At 36.2% G+C, this 20,000-nt stretch overlaps 4 protein-coding genes across 4 annotated transcripts; all 4 read left to right on the forward strand.

Annotated features, from left to right (window-relative positions):
* Positions 1-4,175: 4,175 nt before the first annotated feature.
* Positions 4,176-4,908, forward strand: LOC113810912 (keratin, type II cytoskeletal I). Its single transcript, XM_027362567.2, has 2 exons — positions 4,176-4,301; positions 4,436-4,908. The coding sequence occupies exon 2, from the start codon at positions 4,437-4,439 to the stop codon at positions 4,818-4,820; it is 384 nt and encodes a 127-aa protein (XP_027218368.2). The 5' UTR covers positions 4,176-4,301; position 4,436; the 3' UTR covers positions 4,821-4,908.
* Positions 4,909-7,680: 2,772 nt separating this feature from the next.
* On the forward strand, positions 7,681-10,938 carry LOC113825833 (uncharacterized). The gene is made up of 2 exons (XM_070129653.1): positions 7,681-7,729; positions 10,459-10,938. Exon 2 carries the CDS (start codon positions 10,460-10,462, stop codon positions 10,844-10,846), a length of 387 nt encoding a protein of 128 aa, XP_069985754.1. The 5' UTR covers positions 7,681-7,729; position 10,459; the 3' UTR covers positions 10,847-10,938.
* Positions 10,939-12,766: 1,828 nt separating this feature from the next.
* On the forward strand, positions 12,767-13,516 carry LOC113810902 (keratin, type II cytoskeletal I-like). Its single transcript, XM_070125754.1, has 3 exons — positions 12,767-12,894; positions 13,008-13,168; positions 13,205-13,516. The coding sequence occupies exons 1-3, from the start codon at positions 12,767-12,769 to the stop codon at positions 13,426-13,428; spliced, it is 513 nt and encodes a 170-aa protein (XP_069981855.1). The 3' UTR covers positions 13,429-13,516.
* Positions 13,517-15,841: 2,325 nt separating this feature from the next.
* Positions 15,842-16,500, forward strand: LOC113810900 (keratin, type I cytoskeletal 13-like). The gene is made up of 2 exons (XM_070122162.1): positions 15,842-15,902; positions 16,037-16,500. Exon 2 carries the CDS (start codon positions 16,037-16,039, stop codon positions 16,406-16,408), a length of 372 nt encoding a protein of 123 aa, XP_069978263.1. The 5' UTR covers positions 15,842-15,902; the 3' UTR covers positions 16,409-16,500.
* The last annotated feature ends 3,500 nt before the right edge of the window (positions 16,501-20,000 follow it).

Raw genomic sequence — 20,000 nt, forward strand, 5'->3', positions numbered from 1 at the left:
GTTTATTTGTGTATAACGTGCATAGTTTGGCACCAGAATGAACAAACTGAGAGGAAATATACCAGAGAATTATGGAACAAATGTTTTTCTCTTCCTTACTTCCTACTCTTCTACTTCTTTATTTATCTATCCAGCCCATTTCTCTCGCATTCCAACGCAGTACCAAACGTAGTGCTATGCAATGTCTCCTATAGAAATCACTGGTGCTTTGGACTTTCCAAGGAATCCGAACGTCCCCTCTTTCTATCTTCATTTCTCTCTCTCTCTCTCTCTCTCTCTCTCTCTCTCTCTCTCTCTCTCTCTCTCTCTCTCTCTCTCTCTCTCTCTCTCTCTCTCTCTCTCTCTCTCTCGCTCGCTCGCTCGCTCGATCTAATTATCTACAAAACCTCTTCTTGCTTCAGGCTATCTATATATCTGTCTAATACTAAATATCTTTAAATATCTTTCTGTTGTAGACACAAAGTTATACCGATTGCGTGACTCGTTACAGGAGATAAAACTACAGTAAAGAAAAGGGAACGAAAAATATAAGCTTGTACATTCGAGCTGAAGTCCAAGAACCCGGTTGTTAGAGGATATGGTGTCCTCTGTCACTTATTTTCCTAATCTTGCCCAGGTTTATGGACACTTAAGTGATCTTAGCGATTTGGAGATACTTATTTAGTCTCGTCTTTATGTTCAAGAAACCCATTTGCCGACAGGAGACGGTAGAAGCAAAGAAGTTAGCTCTTCATAAAATATTACTTCATAAAATGCTTGAAAATCTCTCTTGATAAACTACAAATATTAGATCAAATATTCCCTCCCTTTCTCTATGTATTTATCACTGTATTTATATCTCTCCCTCTGTATGTAGGCTCAATCTGAAACGGGAAACACAAGGAAAAATCTGATAAACAGGCTTTTTCCAGACTATACAAGCCGCCTGGAAACCTTTATTTCGTCATGAGAAGTTGCCCATCCTTCCCACATTTTTATAGCTATTAATGACTACGTAAATCAAATTACTTACTGGGACATTTATGTGTTAGCATATGTGGATACACTTTATTCGATATGACTGATAATTCAAGAAAAAAGATGGTCGCGATAACAAATAAAAGGAAAATTATTAAATGCTGGCAACACATCGCTCATGCCCGGCCTTCCCTGGGCGGGAGTGGGCAGGCGATGCGGGAACGAGAATGCATGCGCTGAGATGAATTTGAAGCCACTTCTGTAATAAATGCATCCATCTCATCAAAAGTTCAAGTCGTATCGCACTTTTCGGTCCGAATCATATATAATATAATGTAAGATTGCTTTGTCTTACAGGGTGCCAATGACCCTCCTCGTGGCTCTGTGGACACAGCAGGTACGGCATTGGCGGACACAGACCTGTTGTCCACGGCGGTGGAGTGCTCGGTGGTGTCCACGGAGGTGTCCTTGGTGGTGTTCACGGAGGTGCCCTCGGAGGTGTCCAAGGAGGTAGTGTCCTTGGCCTAGGACTCGTGGGCTCTGGCATCCACGGCGCTGGATCCTTCAACACCGCTCATTACCCTCGTCTTGTGCCTGGTCACAGCTTCTACGACCAAAGACCCGTGCTCGGATACAACAGCTGCAAGTACTGGTGCAAGAGTCATTAAGCCAAATACTACTGCTGCCAACCTTACCATAGACTTCAAGTTCTTTACTCTGATAGTATTCATTTGTTGATCTGTTATATCATAAAATGATTTATAGTTTCTCAAATATAAAAGTTAGTTTGATTACTCGATTTACCAGATGTTACCTATCACATTAACAAACATACATATATTCACATTCATACACACATTGATACAGATACATAAGACAGATAATGTAATACAAACACACACACCCAAGCACGATATATATTCCTTTAGAAAATGACCCTAGTCATTCTCTTGTTCTTTTTGTTTTCAAGGTACCATACAGTTCAAGGTATTAAATATATGGTATCAACTAGATATAGAAATAAGAGTTGAATATGGAATAGGATCATCTCTCTCCCTCCGTCTCTATCTTGCTTTTCAAAACTCTTTATTTCCACGTCTGAAGCTTGCATATTTTCGTGTCTACAATGGGAAAGCTATTTTGCTTTATATTCCAACCTAAATCAATACATTATAATGGTTTGTTCACACATTATATATGTGTGTGTGTGTTTGTGTGTGTGTATTTCTTGAGACCTGTATGGAGAAAATTAAGATAAAATATACTATAAAGAAAAAATATTAGGGCATATTTTTTTCTGGTCTCTATTTCTCCACCATCTCCGCCCCCTCTTTCTCATTCTCAAGAAGTACATGATGTAGTGCCTAACGGTCTGTTTTGCAATGTCATCTATATAAGATAATGGTGCTATGGATTTTCCGGGCAGTGCCTTAGGGGGCGGTCCTTAAGTCCACTTTTTCTCTCCCTCTCTCACTCTCTCCCTGCCCCTCCCCCTTCTCTCTCTATCTCTATCTATCTATCTCTATTTATCTATCTGTATATTGTGAATATATATATATGTGTGTGTGTGTGTAGGTATATATGTATATGTGTATGTATATATGTATACATTTGTGTGTGTATGTATATATGTATACATATGTGTGTGTATGTATATATATATGTGTGTGTGTATGTATACATGTATATATATTGGTATGTATACATGTATATATATTGGTATGTATACATGTATATATATTGGTATGTATATATGTATATATATACATCTAGCTATTTAACTACAATATCTCTCCCTATATTAGTGTATCTATAAATCTACTTATCTATCTGCTACTTATTTCTAGCTATCATAAGTGGTTTTTGAAAATATAGAATCATAGAAGATGGCTTTGTATACCTCCTAATTTGACTTACCACTGATCTTAGAATGTCCCTGGATTGAATATCATGCCACTCAAAACTTGGATGGGTCTCCAGTGGCAAAAAATAAACATAGTCACTTGAGTCACAACACCAACATTGGTCTCATAGGTTTACAATATCGGTACAAAAATATTTGCTGCCTTCGTGGTAGCAGACTACTTCAAGCATGTTTTCTGAATGAAGTAACTGCTATGAGGCTGTAGTGATCATGTGACTCGTTTCAGGAGATATGATAAAGAAAAGGGAAATGGAGCGAGTACATTCGATCTGATGTCCAAGAACACGGTCGTAAAAGGATATGGTACCCAAAGTCACAACTCTCAGCAATTTGGAGATGCTTTTTTAGTCTCGTTTTGATTTCCAAGAAACCCACATGCCGATAGGAGGCAGCAGAAGCAAACAAGTTAACTCACCATAAAATATCACTTCATAACATTCTTGGACATGTCTTGATAACTGCCAGTGTCGCATCTACTGTAGGTACACATGTTCTCATAAACTACAAACATTATGTAACATCTCATATTACCCCCCTTCTTTTTCTCTCTCTTTACATATATATATATATATATATATATATATATATATATATATATATATATATATATATATATATATATATCTGTGTGTGTGTGTGTTCCGCCCTCTCTCTCTTTCTCTCTCTCTCTCCTTTTCTCCCTCTCTCTTTCTCTCTCTTTCTTTCCTTCCCTCTCTCTCTTTCCTTCCCTTTCTCTCTCTTTCTCTCTTTCCTTCCCTCTCTCTCTCCCTCTCCTTCTCCCTCTCTCTCTTTCTCTCTCTCTCTCTCTCTCTCTCTCTCTCTCTCTCTCTCTCTCTCTCTCTCTCTCTCTCTCTCTCTCTCTCTCTCTTCCCTCTCTCTCTCTCTCTCTTTCTCTTCCCTCTCTCTCTCCCTCTCCCTCTCCTCCCCCCCCCCTCTCTCTCTCTCTCTCTATCCCTCCCTCCCTCCTCTCTCTCTCTTCCTCCCTCTCTTTCTCTCTTTCTTCCTCCCTCTCTCTCTCTCTCAAATAATAGCTATCTGAAATGAGAAACGCAAGGGAAATTCGGATAAGCGGGCTTTTTCCAGACCAAGCGAGTCACCTGGAATCTTTCATTTCGTCAGCAGAGGTTGCCCATTATTATCAGATTTGAGTGTTTATTATAATTAATGACAACATGAATTAAATTACTTACTAGGACTTTTCATTTTAAAGATAAAACATATGAATATAATTATTCTAGATACGAATAACAGATCAATAAAAAGGATGGTCGCGATAACAAATAAAAGAAAAATTATGAACACTGGCAACCTTCGCTCTCGCCTGGACTTCCCTGGGCGAGAGCGGGCAGGCGATGCGGGTACGTATATAAGGAGGCACCGTCAATGAACGCTCGCAGAACAGCTTCCAGTTGAAGTTCAAGTAAGTCACTTCTGCAATACATGAATTCATTCTATCAAATGCTCAAGCCCTATTAGGTCTGATGGTATGTTTATAAATCTTTTCTGACCAGATCATGTAAACCTTAAATTAATATGAATTTCTATTCTTTTCAGGATGGCTCGTAACGTGGCAGTGACTTCCCTCCTCGTGGCTCTGTGCCTCATTGCAGCGGTTGCTGGACACAGCAGGTACGGCATTGGCGGATTCGGCGGTGGAGTGCTCGGTGGTGTCCACGGAGGCGTCCACGGAGGTGTCCTTGGTGGTGTTCACGGCGGTGCCATCGGAGGCGTCCATGGAGGAGGCGTCCATGGCTTAGGACTCGTAGGCTCTGGCATCCACGGCGCCGGATCCTTCAACACCGCTCATTACCCTGGTCTTGTGCCTGGTCACAGCTTCTACGACCAAAGACCCGTGCTCGGATACAACAGCTGCAAGTACTGGTGCAAGAGTCATTACACCAACAAGTACTACTGCTGCCAACAACCTTACCAGGGATAGACTCAAAATTCTTCAATGAAAAGTATTTATTTGATCTGCTATTTAATCACATGATTTATGGTTCGAGAATAAAATTTATTTTCACGACTATGTCTGTCTGATGTTACCTATCATATTCACAGTCATACAGATAGATTAAGTACTTTTAAAGACAACTTTAAGTACCTTTGGAAAACAACTTTAAGTACCTTTGGAAAACAACTTTAAGTACCAAATATGATTTTTAAAATGGTTTTGAACTTCCTCTGAACCTACAGCCAAAGTTGCAAGAACATACAAAAGAATGGAGTACACACTAAAGAACTAAATCATTTCAGTCTCTTCTCTCTTTTCACTGCCAAGGGTAGGTAATGAAGTCGACTGACTCCTTGGGAACTGTAAAGGCTGGATGTTTTGTCACAGATTACCGTTTTAGAGGAATTAACTTTAGGAACACCTGTAGGAGTTATTAAAAAGAACACCTTTAGGAGTTATTAAAAAGAACACCTTTAGGAGTTATTAAAAAGAACACCTTTAGGAGTTATTAATTAAAAAGAACACCTTTTAGGAGTTATTAAAAAGAACACCTTTAGGAGTTATTAAAAAGAACACCTTTAGGAGTTATTAAAAAGAACACCTTTAGGAGTTATTAAAAAGAACACCTTTAGGAGTTATTAAAAAGAACACCTTTAGGAGTTATTAAAAAGAACACCTTTAGGAGTTATTAAAAAGAACTTTTTTCAATCACTGCACAAAAAGAAAACAAATTATGTATACTACAAAACACATGATACCTACAATGGGAAAATCCATCTATTTCCCATATCACATTTTATGATTTAATATGTACGTTTCACTGCCTGTTATTAGCCACAGTACCAGAAGATGTGCGACTCGTGGCCGTGTGGTGCAAATTTCCACGGCAGTGTGGCAGGATTCTTAACCGATTTTTCTGATCCCGTGATGACGTCATTGGGGTTTACGAAGTGGGGCACGGTTCACGATTCATTTGAAAATAAACAAATCACCTTTTCCTTCACAGTAGTTGAGTAACCTTTTGGAGCTATCGTTGTGTAGACACGCTTCACAAAACAATACTATGGTGAACACTAAATTTTCCCGGCTGGTAGGTTAAATAATTTCATTTCATAACTTTGGAACATTCTTATAGTGAACGCAGTCACAGATACAACTGCAGAAAGTTTGCGCATATCTACGGCGTTTCTATGTCAACCAAAATAACCATACAAGAGCAGCATGTCTGTAGAAATATCCAGAGACTACTTGACTTGATCGAAAAATTAACTGTAAACTTTCTAGTGAACCGGCATCTCTCTCTCTCTCTCTCTCTCTCTCTCTCTCTCTCTCTCTCTCTCTCTCTCTCTCTCTCTCTATCTATCTATCTATCTATCTATCTATCTATCTCTTTCTCTCTCTCTCTCTCTCTCTCTCTCTCTCTCTCTCTCTCTCTCTCTCTCTCTCTCTCTCTCTCTCTCTCTCTCTCTCTCTCTCTCTGCTTCGCATACCCCTTCCCCCTCCCTTTACAATCAACCATTCTCAATAGCATCAGGTGATGTATCTAACGTAGTGCTACGGACGTTCCTCATATTTATCTGTGTCCCCAACTGTCTTTATCTATTATTGTTTCTCACCATGAATGTATCTGGCTGTCTCTCCCCGTTTGTCTATATCGATGTCTTACTATCCTATATCTATTTCTTACCCCATCCATCTATATGTCTCTAAATTGATTTCTCTTCTTTACAGGTGCTTGTTATATCCAAAGGATTCTTTCTCTCTCCATCTTTCTTTCTGTTTATATATATGTCTATTTATATATGTATACATATGAATATACATATATATGTATATGTATATATATTCATATATCCGTGTGTGTGTGTGTGTGTGTGTGTGTGTGTTTCTCTCTATGTATATATGTCTATGTATATATGTATACATATGAATATACATATATATGTATATGTATATATATACATATATCTGCATGTATGTGCGTGTGCGTGTGTGTGTGTGCGCGTACGTGTGTGTGTGTGTGTGTGTGTGTGTGTGCATATATACAGGTTAGTATATATATATATATATATATATATATATATATATATATATATATATATGTATATATATATATGTATGTATGTATGTATATACATACAGCTATATGTTTGTATATGTGTGTATGCATATATATATATATATATATATATATATATATATATATATATATATATATATATATATATTTACATAATATATATATAATACATATACATACAAACATATGTGTGTGTGTGCATGTATACATGTATATATATATATATATGCATATATATATATATATATATATATATATATATATGTATGTATGTATGTATGTATGTATATGTATATATATATATATATATATATGTATGCATGTATATATATGTATATACATATATATGTACACATGCACACATACATATATCAATATATATGTACACATGCACACATACATATATATGTGTGTGTGTGTTCCTACTCAGATAATATATAAGACGTGGGAAAATTTGATAAGACTTTTTGCACACTGTGTCAGTCACCTGGAATTCTTGTTTACGTCATCAAAACTTGCCAATTCTTCGCCCTTTCAATTATTTGCAACTTGAAACAGTATAAAGAAAATAAACTGACTTTAAGGATCTTTTCGTTTTCAACATTAAATTATGAATACTTATTTATCGACATGAGTGACAGAATTTGATATAAGTTGGTGGGGATATGAACAATAATAATAATAATAATGGACGGTGGCAACACCTTGCACTCGCTTGGCCTTCCCTGGGATAGAGCTGCCAGGCGATGCGGGGACGTATATAAGGAGACACCGTGAATGAAAGATCAGACTGCAGCTTCCAGTTGAAGTTCAAGTAAGTCATTTCTACAATAAAGACGTTAATTTTATCAAAGATTTAACTAAGGTGTTATGGTCTATGTAAATTCTAATGTGCATTATCAGCCCAGATCATAGATAATGTAAAATTAACGGAAATTTCTTGTCGTTTCAGGATGGCTCGTAACGCGGCAGTGACCTCCCTCCTCGTGGCTCTGTGCCTCATTGCAGCGGTTGCTGGACACAGCAGGTACGGCATTGGCGGATACGGCGGTGGGGTGCTTGGTGGTGTCCACGGAGGCGTCCACGGAGGTGTCCTTGGTGGTGTTCACAGCGGTGCCCTGGGAGGTGTCCATGGAGGTGGTGTCCATGGCCTAGGACTCGTAGGCTCTGGCATCCACGGCGCTGGATCCTTCAACACCGCTCATTACCCTGGTCTCGTGCCTGGTTACAGCTTCTACGACCAAAGACCCGTGCTCGGATACAACAGCTGCAAGTACTGGTGCAAGAGTCATTACACCAACAAGTACTACTGCTGCCAACAACCTTACCAAGGATAGAATTCTTCGCTGATATTTATTTATCTGTTAAACGTGAGACAGTACCACTGAATGAATGGTTCGATCAAAAATAAAGCTTATTTTGGTTATATTCTTTATATAATTTCTCCTACTATTTCCTCCATAGTCTGCAAACTCTAAATCAGAGACACAATACATACAAATGAATGGATATAAATATAGCTAAAGATACATGAATGTATTTATTCCACATATCTTTATACATATGTATGTATACGTACTCGTGCAAAATAAATACGTATATACATATGCTAATGTATGTATAATGCCTTCACATATATGCGAAACATATGTGAATGAATACCCAAATAAGGAACGTTCATTTTTTTGTATTATTATATTAAAGCAAAAATAAGCAAAACAGCTGAATGTCAAGCAAAACATACATGTGAAAAAAGTTTTACTTCCCCTCTCTTCCTCTCTTTGTCTTTCTCTCTTTATATGTACCTATTTAAGGTCATATCAACATCAATAATATAATTACCAATATAAACTGACAAGTAATTTTTAGTAAAAACTAAACAAGTAATAAAATGACAAGTGATCCACGTTCTTTTACTGGAAAGCGCTGTTGGCTTTTTTTTTCTAAATTCGTAACCCAAAACGGGACTGAACATAAAAACAGATGGTCACGTCGATGGGGGTGCTTTCATAATAAATGCAATGCTCGGTCATCAAGCCAAAGATTAAAAAAAAAAAAAATGGGCACGTGTTAATTTCACTCCACACTTTGTAAATATGTTCGTTCATTTTATGTTCGTATACATACGAACATTCTTATATTGTACATACACATGTAGTTATCCATTTCAGATGACAAACTTATAATAATGAATCATTAGATACATCAGGAAGGTATCCCTACATATATCCATACATATATGCACACATGTACATATATATGTGTGTGTGTGTGTGTGAGGATGCTATCCTTATATTTACATATACATATGTGTGTGTGTGTGTAAACATATATATGTATATATGTATGTACATATGTATACATATGTATATATATGTGCATATATATACATACATATGCATATATATGTGTGTGTGCGTAAATATATATGTATATATATATATATGTATATATATGTATGTATACATATAAATATGTGTATATATATATATGTATGTATGTATACATACATATAGGAAAGTTGAAATATAGTTAATCTGGAATCAAAACTATTTTTTCCTATCTATAAACTTTCCACTTTACAAAATACAGCAGAATAAGATAATCTCTTTTTTCCAGCCCCACCCTCCTTCCTATCTTTCATTTTCAGTAAACATCGGGCTGGTATACCAAACACTCGCAATTGCTGTCTCCTTTTCTGTCTTTATGTCTCTCCCTCTTTCGATATATTTATATGTAAGTATAAACATATATGACATCATGTATATATATGACATTGTAGTATACATATATAGTACATACACACATACATACACACACATAATATATATATAGATAAGAGATAGATAGATAGATATACATACACATATTGGCGCTTATTGAAATCAACTTTTCATCTTTGACTGGAATATTGTAAACCTGGCAACCGGATCCCTCATTCCCACAAATATAAAATAAAAAGATTGGTAAATAGATAGTTCACTATGTCAGATTTCGATACCTGGATTTTTCAGTGATCAACATACTAAAATTAAGGAAAATTTCGCTTGGCAAAATTTTCCAGACCGCTGTTTCTCAGAAGCTTTGATGACGTCACTCGAGACTCGTTAGTGTTGCGGTATTCAATTTTTGCGATGAATAACGTGGAGTCTGACAGACTATCAAGAGAAAATATTTCCCTCTAAAGACTAAGAGAAACCTTTTTTACACTTTTTTACGGAAAAAATACATAAATGAATAAAACTAGCATTGCCAATGAAAGAAATAAAAGAGAGAAAATTGAACGCTGGCAACGTCGCGCTCTCGCCTGGACTTCCCTTGGCAAGATTTGCAGCAGATGAGTGTACGTATATAAGGACGCGCTCTCAATGAATGCTCAGAGTGAAGCTAGCAATTGAAGTGAGAGTAAGTCACGACTCAATCCATTGGCCATAGCTTTCAATGTCTCTTTCTATATCACATACAGGCTTCACATATAGAAAACATATAGACCTTTTCAGATTACATATGATATAAAAGTAACGAATCTTCTTTCTCTCTCAGGATGGCTCGTAACGTGGCAGTGACCTCCCTCCTCGTGGCTCTGTGCCTCGTGGCAGCAGTTGCTGGACACAGCAGGTACGGCATTAGCGGATTCGGCGGTGGGGTGCTCGGTGGTGTCCACGGAGGTGGTGTCCACGGAGGTGTCCTTGGTGGTGTTCACGGCGGTGCCATCGGAGGTGTCCACGGAGGAAGCGTCCATGGCCTAGGACTCGTAGGCTCTGGCATCCACGGCGCTGGATCCTTCAACACCGCTCATTACCCTGGTCTTGTGCCTGGTCACAGCTTCTACGACCAAAGACCCGTGCTCGGATACAACAGCTGCAAGTACTGGTGCAAGAGTCATTACACCAACAAGTACTACTGCTGCCAACAACCCTACCAAGGATAGGCTTAGAATTCCTCACCGAAATGTATTTATTTGTTCTGTTATATTGCTTAAAGTGGTTTATTGTTCCTCAAGAATAAAAGTTCTTTTGATGACTCCGTCTATCTGATTACCTTTCATGTCATATTTTATCCACTATAGCCTGAGAACTCATACGTTTATTCATTTATTCACATTCACATAAGACAGATAATTAACACACATACATATGAATTAGTGTATACACAGCTAACCACGAGATACGACTTACAGTATGACTTTACATGGTCCTTTTAACCAATAAATAAATAAGATGATTTACTTCCGTTGGACCTATGACCGGAGCTGTATGGAATATAAAGAAATAATAGATTATATATACAAAGGTTAAATAGTTCTGAGAAAAAATCGGTTTCTATGTCCCTCTGTATATTACATACAGGATAGACATAGAAAATATATATACCTCTTCGGATTACATATAGTATAAAAAAATTGAGAAAAAAGTTCGACCGGCTCGTAACGTGGCAATGACTTTCCTCCTCGTGTTAAAAGATTAAAGGAAAGAATGAATTTATCTCTAAGAGTACTAAATCAAATTCAGAAAAAAATATCTCTACTCATTTTAACGGTTTCATTGTCTCGTGTTACCACTAAAACATTTTGTCAACAAAATGTTTATGATAAAGATAAGATTCGGAAATAAATTTCTCTTTCCCTGCCATTCTTCCTTGATTTTCTTTTCAACATTAGCCATTTTAACTGAACCCCGTATGATATTCATGTAACCATAATTCGGAAGTAAGGTTACTGAAGATTTAACATTACTAAAAGGCGAGACATTAACATGTATCAAAAATGTTACCAGAAGTGGAAGATTTAATTCTCTGAATAAGAATACCAGAATTAGTTGGATCTTAAGAGACCAATTATGAATACGGCAGCAAGTGTCTTAGTTAAAGTTCGCCAATTCTATTTTCGATCCACGTGATTGCACTGTAAGTTCTGAATAAACGTATGCTGCCTTCGTAACATCACACGCCTTCCCTCCAGACGCTCCTCTGAGTAAGGATAGACGATCTAGATTCTAGACTCAAAATAGTAGCGACGAATACATAAACTTTTACAAGACACAGACGTTTGTGTTCACGGCTGTGTTTTTACAGGAATCCTAATACATACACACATACCTTATATATAGATAGATAAATAATTATTTATATATTGTGTAAAAGTTAAAAGGGTTTAAAGGTTTATATTTGTTTTTATCATACGTTACTAAGTAACTCAAATTCAGATATAGGAATAATCTCATCTTATGTACTCGTTAAGCCCTTATCTACGTAAAATTTCCCATATACTCAACAGTTTCATATATTCAAAACAGATCCATCAGGATAGCTTATTTAAGTAAAAAAAAAATAATGTATGTAATGTAGGTGACCATCGCTCTATTTTCCTCTACACCAGCCTCAATATATGCCTAACGTAGCACCTAAAACAGTATTATAGAAGGACTTCTACATAAAACTTTGGTGCTATGGACTTTCCAGCTATTCCTATCGGGGAACGCTTAAATCTGTTTATCTCTGTCTGCCTGTATACCATTCACTCTATTCATCTATCTTTACCTACCTATCTTTTGGGTGTCTATCCAGCCCGATAATGAAAGGGTTAAAGCTCATTCAGAGATGAGAAGTGCGTGGGAAAATCAGATAAGCGGGCTTTTCCAGACTAAGCTACTCACCTGCAATATTTGATTACGTCATCAAAAGTTGCCAAGTTCTTCCCACATTCAGTCATTTATATGATTTATTTTATTTCATTTTTATTTATTTATTTTTGAATTTCATGTACAAATAATTTCTTATTAAAATTCAAATATATGATTTATTTTATGATAGCTTGAGATATAAGCTCTTGTTAACAAACAATAGAAAAGTAATGAACGTTGGCAACACTTCACTCGCGCCTGGAGTTCCCTGGGCGAGAGTTGAAGGCGATGCGGGTACGTATAAAGGAGGCACCGTCAATGAATGCTCAGAGTGCAGCAGCTTCCAGCTGAAGTTCAAGTAAGTCACTACCATAACGAACTCGTGTATTTCATTAAAAGTTCGAATCTGATTGGGTGTCATAGTACGGTTGTGTAATATTTATAATTAATGTAGATTTCCTTTCTCCTCAGGATGGCTCGTAACGTGGCAGTGACCTCCCTCCTCGTGGCTCTGTGCCTCGTGGCAGCAGTTGCTGGACACAGCAGGTACGGCATTGGCGGATTCGGCGGTGGGGTGCTCGGTGGTGTCCACGGAGGTGTCCTTGGTGGTGTTCACAGCGGTGCCATCGGAGGTGTCCACGGAAGTGCCATCGGAGGTGTCCACGGAGGTGCCATCGGAGGTGTCCATGGAGGTGGCGTCCATGGCCTAGGACTCGTAGGCTCTGGCATCCACGGCGCTGGATCCTTCAACACCGCTCATTATCCTGGTCTTGTGCCTGGTTACAGCTTCTACGACCAAAGACCCGTGCTCGGATACAACAGCTGCAAGTACTGGTGCAAGAGTCATTACACCAACAAGTACTACTGCTGCCAACAACCTTACCAAGGATAGAATTCTTCAATGATAATCATTTATGTTAATCGTCTGTTATAGTACCACTAAAATTGTTTGCTCAAAAATATAACTTATTTTAGTTACATGTTTTCATGTTATTTCTCATACTCCTGTTTCTGCAAATTTTCATGAATTTACATATTCAAAATTACATACATGTATTACATACAAATGAATGTATATATAACTTTAGATACATAAATATATACATCACACATATTTGCAAATATATATGTATACATACATGTATAATATATACATATATACATATGCAAATCGAATATTCACCAACTGAATGTTATGCAAAAAATACGCATGACAAATTAAGTTTTACTTCGTCTGTCACTCCCTCTCTCTTTGTCCCTCTATATTATTGTGTGTGCCTCTTTAAAGTATTCCTATCAACATTAATAAGTGAACTACCAATATATACCAATATGCTATTCAACTTCTTTTACCGGAAAGCGAGGTTAGCGATTTTTTCTTTTTCTTTTCTTAGATTCGTAACCCAAAAATCGGGACAGCGTTGGGGTGCTTTCACAGAAATGCAATCCTACTAATTGTTATTAACCCAAAAGTCAAGCAATTTTCGGTTTTAATTTCCTGTTGGTATACATACGAACATTCTTATATTGTACATACGCATGTAGTTATCCATTTCAGAAGGCAAACTTATAATGAAAAGTCAATACATACGTTAGGATGTTATCCCTATACAGATCCACATACACATATACATATTTGTGTGTGTGTGAATGCATATATATGTATATATACATATGTGTGTGTGTGTGTGTGTGTTAGGGTATACATACCTATTTATGTATATATGTATGTGTTTGTGTGTTTGTACATACACAATATATATATATATATATATATATATATATATATATATATATATATGTATATATACTCATACATATATGCAAATATATATATATATATATATATATATATATATATATATATATATTATATATATGTATGTATGTATGTATATATGCATATGTATATTCATATATATACATATATATACATATGTATATGTGTACGTATATATTTGCACATATATATATATGTATATATGTATTTATATATTTCTATATATATATATATATATATATATATATATATATATATATATATATGATTATATTCATATATAAATATATACATGTACATGTCTGTACATATATGTTTGTGTTTATATATATATATATATATATATATATATATATATATATATATATACATATATATATATATATATATATATATATATATTCAGACATATATATACATATATATAGCAATGCATATATGTATATATACATATGTATGGTTATATATATATATATATATATATATATATATATATATATAGAGAGAGAGAGAGAGAGAGAGAGAGAGAGAGAGAGAGAGAGAGAGAGAGAGAGAGAGAGAGAGTTAGAGAGAAAGATATAGTTTAGCTGACATATACAAGTTGAAATCTTCGATATGATTTGGAATCGATTCATTCTTACAAAATACTGTAAAATCTCTCTTTTTCAGCCCGATCCCACTCCCGCCTTTCTTTCACCTTCAATGAGCATCTTGCTAATGCGCCAAACGGGGATCTGTGTTCTTTCCAGGCAATGGTGTCGGGGAAATCCTCTACGGAAGCGTCATTCTGTATGTTTGTGTTTCTCTCTGCCTCTCCGTCTTTCGATATATCTAAATGTACATAAATGGAAACATATACATGTCAAAATATATTTATATGATATTGTTATATACATATATGACACACACATAGACACATACACACAAGCGCCCATACGCCGAGCGCGCTCACACACACACGCACACATACACACACACGTGCACACACACACACACTTGTGTTTATATATATAGATAGACAGATAGATAGATAGATAAATGGATAGAGATAAAGATATGTACACACATATATCGGTGCTTATTGATATCAACTTTTCGTCTCAGGAATATTTCGAACCTGGCAACCGAATCCCTCATTCCCACAAATATAAAATAAAAGGAAATTGGTAAATGAATAGTTTACTGTGTCTGATTTCGATACCTGGATTTATCAGTGATCATCATACTAATATTCAGGAAAATTTCGCTTGACAATTTTTTCCAGACCGCTGTTTCTCAGAAGCTTTGATGACGTCACTAGAGATTCGCTAATATTGCAGTATTCATTTTTTGTGACGAATAAGTCTCACTGACTATCTAACGAAAATATTTCCCTGTGAGGGTTAAAAGGAATCTCTTTTTTACACAGGAAATGCCTATAAAAATAAACTAGTATTGCCATCGGAAGGGTAATAAAAGAGAAAAAAAAATGAACGCTGGCAACATCCCGCTCCCGCCTGGACTTCCCTGGGCAGGCGGTGAGAGGACGTATAAAGCGACGCGCTCTCAAGTGCAAGCTCAGAGTGCAGCTTGCAATTGAAGTTACAGTAAGTCGCTACTCATTCCATTGATATATCAGTTTATATCACTTTCTATGTTATTTTCTATATCAGATACAACATTTAATGACCTTTTCAGATTAACTATAGAATAAAAGTAACGCCTTTTTCTCTCTCTCAAGATGGTTCGCAACGTGGCAGTGACCTCCCTCTTCGTGGCTGTGTGCCTCGTGGCAGCGGTTGCTGGACACAGCAGGTACGGCATAGGCGGATTCGGCGGTGGGGTGCTCGGTGGTGTCCACGGAGGCGTCCTTGGTGGTGTTCACGGCGGTGCCATCGGAGGTGTCCATGGAGGTGGTGTCCATGGCCTAGGACTCGTAGGCTCTGGCATCCACGGCGCTGGATCCTTCAACACCGCTCATTACCCTGGTCTTGTGCCTGGTCACAGCTTCTACGACCAAAGACCCGTGCTCGGATACAACAGCTGCAAGTACTGGTGCAAGAGTCATTACACCAACAAGTACTACTGCTGCCAACAACCTTACCAAGGATAGAGTCATAATACTTTATTAGGATAAATTCGTTATTTGTTGATCGTGTGAAATATATTATACTTTTAATTAAAGTAAATTCATTTTGTTGATTATTTTCTTATTTCTTTCGCCTGGTCTTTTATCCAAACTCATTCACACACATATGCATTAATATATATATATATATATATATATATATATATATATATATATATATATATATATTTGAATATATATGTGTGTGTGTGTATGTGTGTGCACCAAGAACAACGAAGGGAAGGGCAAGAAAACACACGAATATGCCGAAGACCTTTTCGCTGCCCTGACGAAGCAATATCGAAAAGGCCTTCGGCATATTCGTGTGTTTTCTTGCCCTTTCCTTCGTTGTTCCTGTTGCAATCTGTTCACCATGAATTCCACACATGTGTGTGCACATATGTATGTGTTTATTTATATGTATATATACATATATAAACATATAATTTACATACATGTGTATATATGTGTACACACACATACACACACACACACACACACACACACACACACACACACACACACACACACACACACATATATATATATATATATATATATATATATATATATATATATATATATATATGTTGGGGATGTTCTCATCTATCTCCCAAACACTATAACATCAGTTCATATCTCACCTGAAATCAAAAGATAAGCGCCTCTTTATCTCCCATCCTCGTTCGCCAAAGTAGGGATCACGAAGCCTTGGGATAAACCCGTTTAATGTAGGGTTTGTAGAAAGAGTCTCTTCCATGTCTACTCTTTGTTGTTGCTAAGCCTTGAGGGGTTCCATACATCGCCGCCAGGGCATACGTTTGAGCCGTCATAGAAAACGGATTGCACATCGTTGCACGGGTATCACAAACATAATAATTGTTAGTCAGTTTATACATAGGAACTTATAGTGTTAATAGCATATATCATTTAGTGTATGTTAATACATAACAATATCTATATATATATATATGTACAAATGTATATATGCATGTATGTATCTGTATATATGTATATATGTTTATATGAATATATAAATAAATAAATAAATATATATATATATATATATATATATATATATATGTATATATATGCATATGAATACATAGATGAATATATATATATATATATATATATATATATATATATATATATATATATATATATATATGCAGATGAATATATAGATGAATATATATATATATATATATATATATATATATATATATATATATATATATATATATATATATGCAGATGAATATATAGATGAATATACATATATATATATATATATGAATATAAAGCTAAATATATATGTAAATAAACATCTATACACACACACACACACACACACACACACACACACACACACACACACATATATATATATATATATATATATATATATATATATATATATATATACATATTTCCTTAATCCCTTGACGATACCCCCCAGATCCTACATACCACATGATCAAATTTGTTGCCACATTAACCAATTCTCAGTCGTTTAGTCAGGTGTTTAATTATCGAAGGTGAGGCTTTACAACAGTATTACGGCACCATAACGTATGACTCTTTGATACTTATTATCACTGTATTTGCCCCAGCGAATAATGAAAAGCGTCAATAACACCATTTCTTAGTAAAATGATAATTAGATAGAATTGTAGAGGGACGAGGGAAACGCGATGGAAAGAGGAAAACAACCGAAGGAAAACAGAACAAGGAAAACGGAAGATTTTCGCGTGGCAACCGTCCCGAAATAGTAACAAGGAAAATGACAAGTATACGAAATTCGTGATATCCGCGCAGTACGTAAATATCTGAGTTGGTAAAATGTTTTGGAATTGTTGTTAGTGACGTTTATCGCTCAAAAGAGAGGACAAGATTATTAGACCTTTCTGACCATCTCCGTTCGTTGTTGTGCCAAAGATTTGCGATTATATATAAAAAAAAAAAGGAAAGGATTTAATAACGGAAAGCTTGGAAGTGAAAGAAAAAGATACATGAACGATGGTTCACACTGGAAGAAGCGTATTTGTCCGCGGGAAGTGAGTATGAAGTTTTGTTCAAGTGATGTTGACATTAACGATGAAATTGGTGCTCTTGGTTTTAAATATCTAAATACCTACGAGGACGTACACATGTGCACATACATATATCGTGAATATAAGTGTATGAATGTGTACTAATGCGTGTGTATGAATGTGTACGAATGTGTATGTATGAATGTGTACGAATGCGTATGTATGAATGTGTACTAATGCGCATGTAGGAATGTGTACTAATGCGTGTGTATGAATGTGTACTAATGCGTATGTAGGAATGTGTACTAATGCGTGTGTATGAATGTGTACTAATGCGTGTGTATGAATGTGTACTAATGCGTATGTATGAATGTGTACTAATGCGTGTGTATGAATGTGTACTAATGCGTATGTAGGAATGTGTACTAATGCGTGTGTATGAATGTGAACTAATGCGTGTGTATGAATGTGTACTAATGCGTATGTAGGAATGTGTACTAATGCGTGTGTATGAATGTGTACTAATGCGTGTGTATGAATGTGAACTATTGCGTATGTATGAATGTGTACTAATGCGTGTGTATGAATGTGTACTAATGCGGATGTATGAATGTGTACTAATGCGTGTGTATGGATGTGTACTAATGCGTGTGTATGGATGTGTACCAATGCGTGTGTATGAATGTGTACTAATGCGTGTGTATGGATGTGTACTAATGCGTGTGTATGAATGTGTACTAATGCGTGTGTATGAATGTGTACTAATGCGTGTATATGAATGTGTACTAATGCGTGTGTATGAGTGTGTACTAATGCGTGTGTATGAATGTGTACTAATGCGTGTGTATGAATGTGTACTAATGCGTGTGTATGAATGTGTACTAATGCGTGTGTATGAATGTGTACTAATGCGTGTGTATGAATGTGTACGAATGCGTGTGTATGAATGTGTACGAATGCGTGTGTATGAATGTGTACTAATGCGTGTGTATGAATGTGTACTAATGCGTGTGTATGAATGTGTACGAATGCGTGTGTATGAATGTGTACTAATGCGTGTGTATGAATGTGTACGAATGCGTGTGTATGAATGTGTACTAATGCGTATGTATGAATGTGTACTAATGCGTGTGTATGATTGTGTACTAATGCGTGTGTATGAATGTGTACTAATGCGTGTGTATGAATGTGTACTAATGCGTGTGTATGAATGTGTACTAATGCGTGTGTATGAATGTGTACTAATGCGTGTGTATGAATGTGTACTAATGCGTATGTATGAATGTGTACTAATGCGTGTGTATGAATGTGTACTAATGCGTGTGTATGAATGTGTACTAATGCGTGTGTATGAATGTGTACTAATGCGTGTGTATGAATGTGTACTAATGCGTGTGTATGAATGTGTACTAATGCGTATGTATGAATGTGTACTAATGCGTGTGTATGAATGTGTACTAATGCGTATGTATGAATGTGTACTAATGCGTGTGTATGAATGTGTACTAATGCGTGTGTATGAATGTGTACTAATGCGTGTG

This window comes from Penaeus vannamei, chromosome 1, assembly GCF_042767895.1.
Source record: "Penaeus vannamei isolate JL-2024 chromosome 1, ASM4276789v1, whole genome shotgun sequence".
NCBI classification, from domain to species: domain Eukaryota; kingdom Metazoa; phylum Arthropoda; class Malacostraca; order Decapoda; family Penaeidae; genus Penaeus; species Penaeus vannamei.

Excerpts from the sequence above, each read along its gene's own strand:
- LOC113810912 (XM_027362567.2), top strand. The coding sequence starts at position 4,437 with ATGGCTCGTAACGTGGCAGTGACTTCCCTCCTCGTGGCTCTGTGCCTC.
- LOC113825833 (XM_070129653.1), top strand. The coding sequence starts at position 10,460 with ATGGCTCGTAACGTGGCAGTGACCTCCCTCCTCGTGGCTCTGTGCCTC.
- LOC113810900 (XM_070122162.1), top strand. The coding sequence starts at position 16,037 with ATGGTTCGCAACGTGGCAGTGACCTCCCTCTTCGTGGCTGTGTGCCTC.
- LOC113810902 (XM_070125754.1), top strand. The coding sequence starts at position 12,767 with ATGAACGTTGGCAACACTTCACTCGCGCCTGGAGTTCCCTGGGCGAGA. Across the intron at positions 12,895-13,007 it reads AGCTTCCAGCTGAAGTTCAA|GATGGCTCGTAACGTGGCAG; the intron begins GTAAGTCACTAC and ends CTTTCTCCTCAG. Across the intron at positions 13,169-13,204 it reads TCACAGCGGTGCCATCGGAG|GTGCCATCGGAGGTGTCCAT; the intron begins GTGTCCACGGAA and ends GTGTCCACGGAG.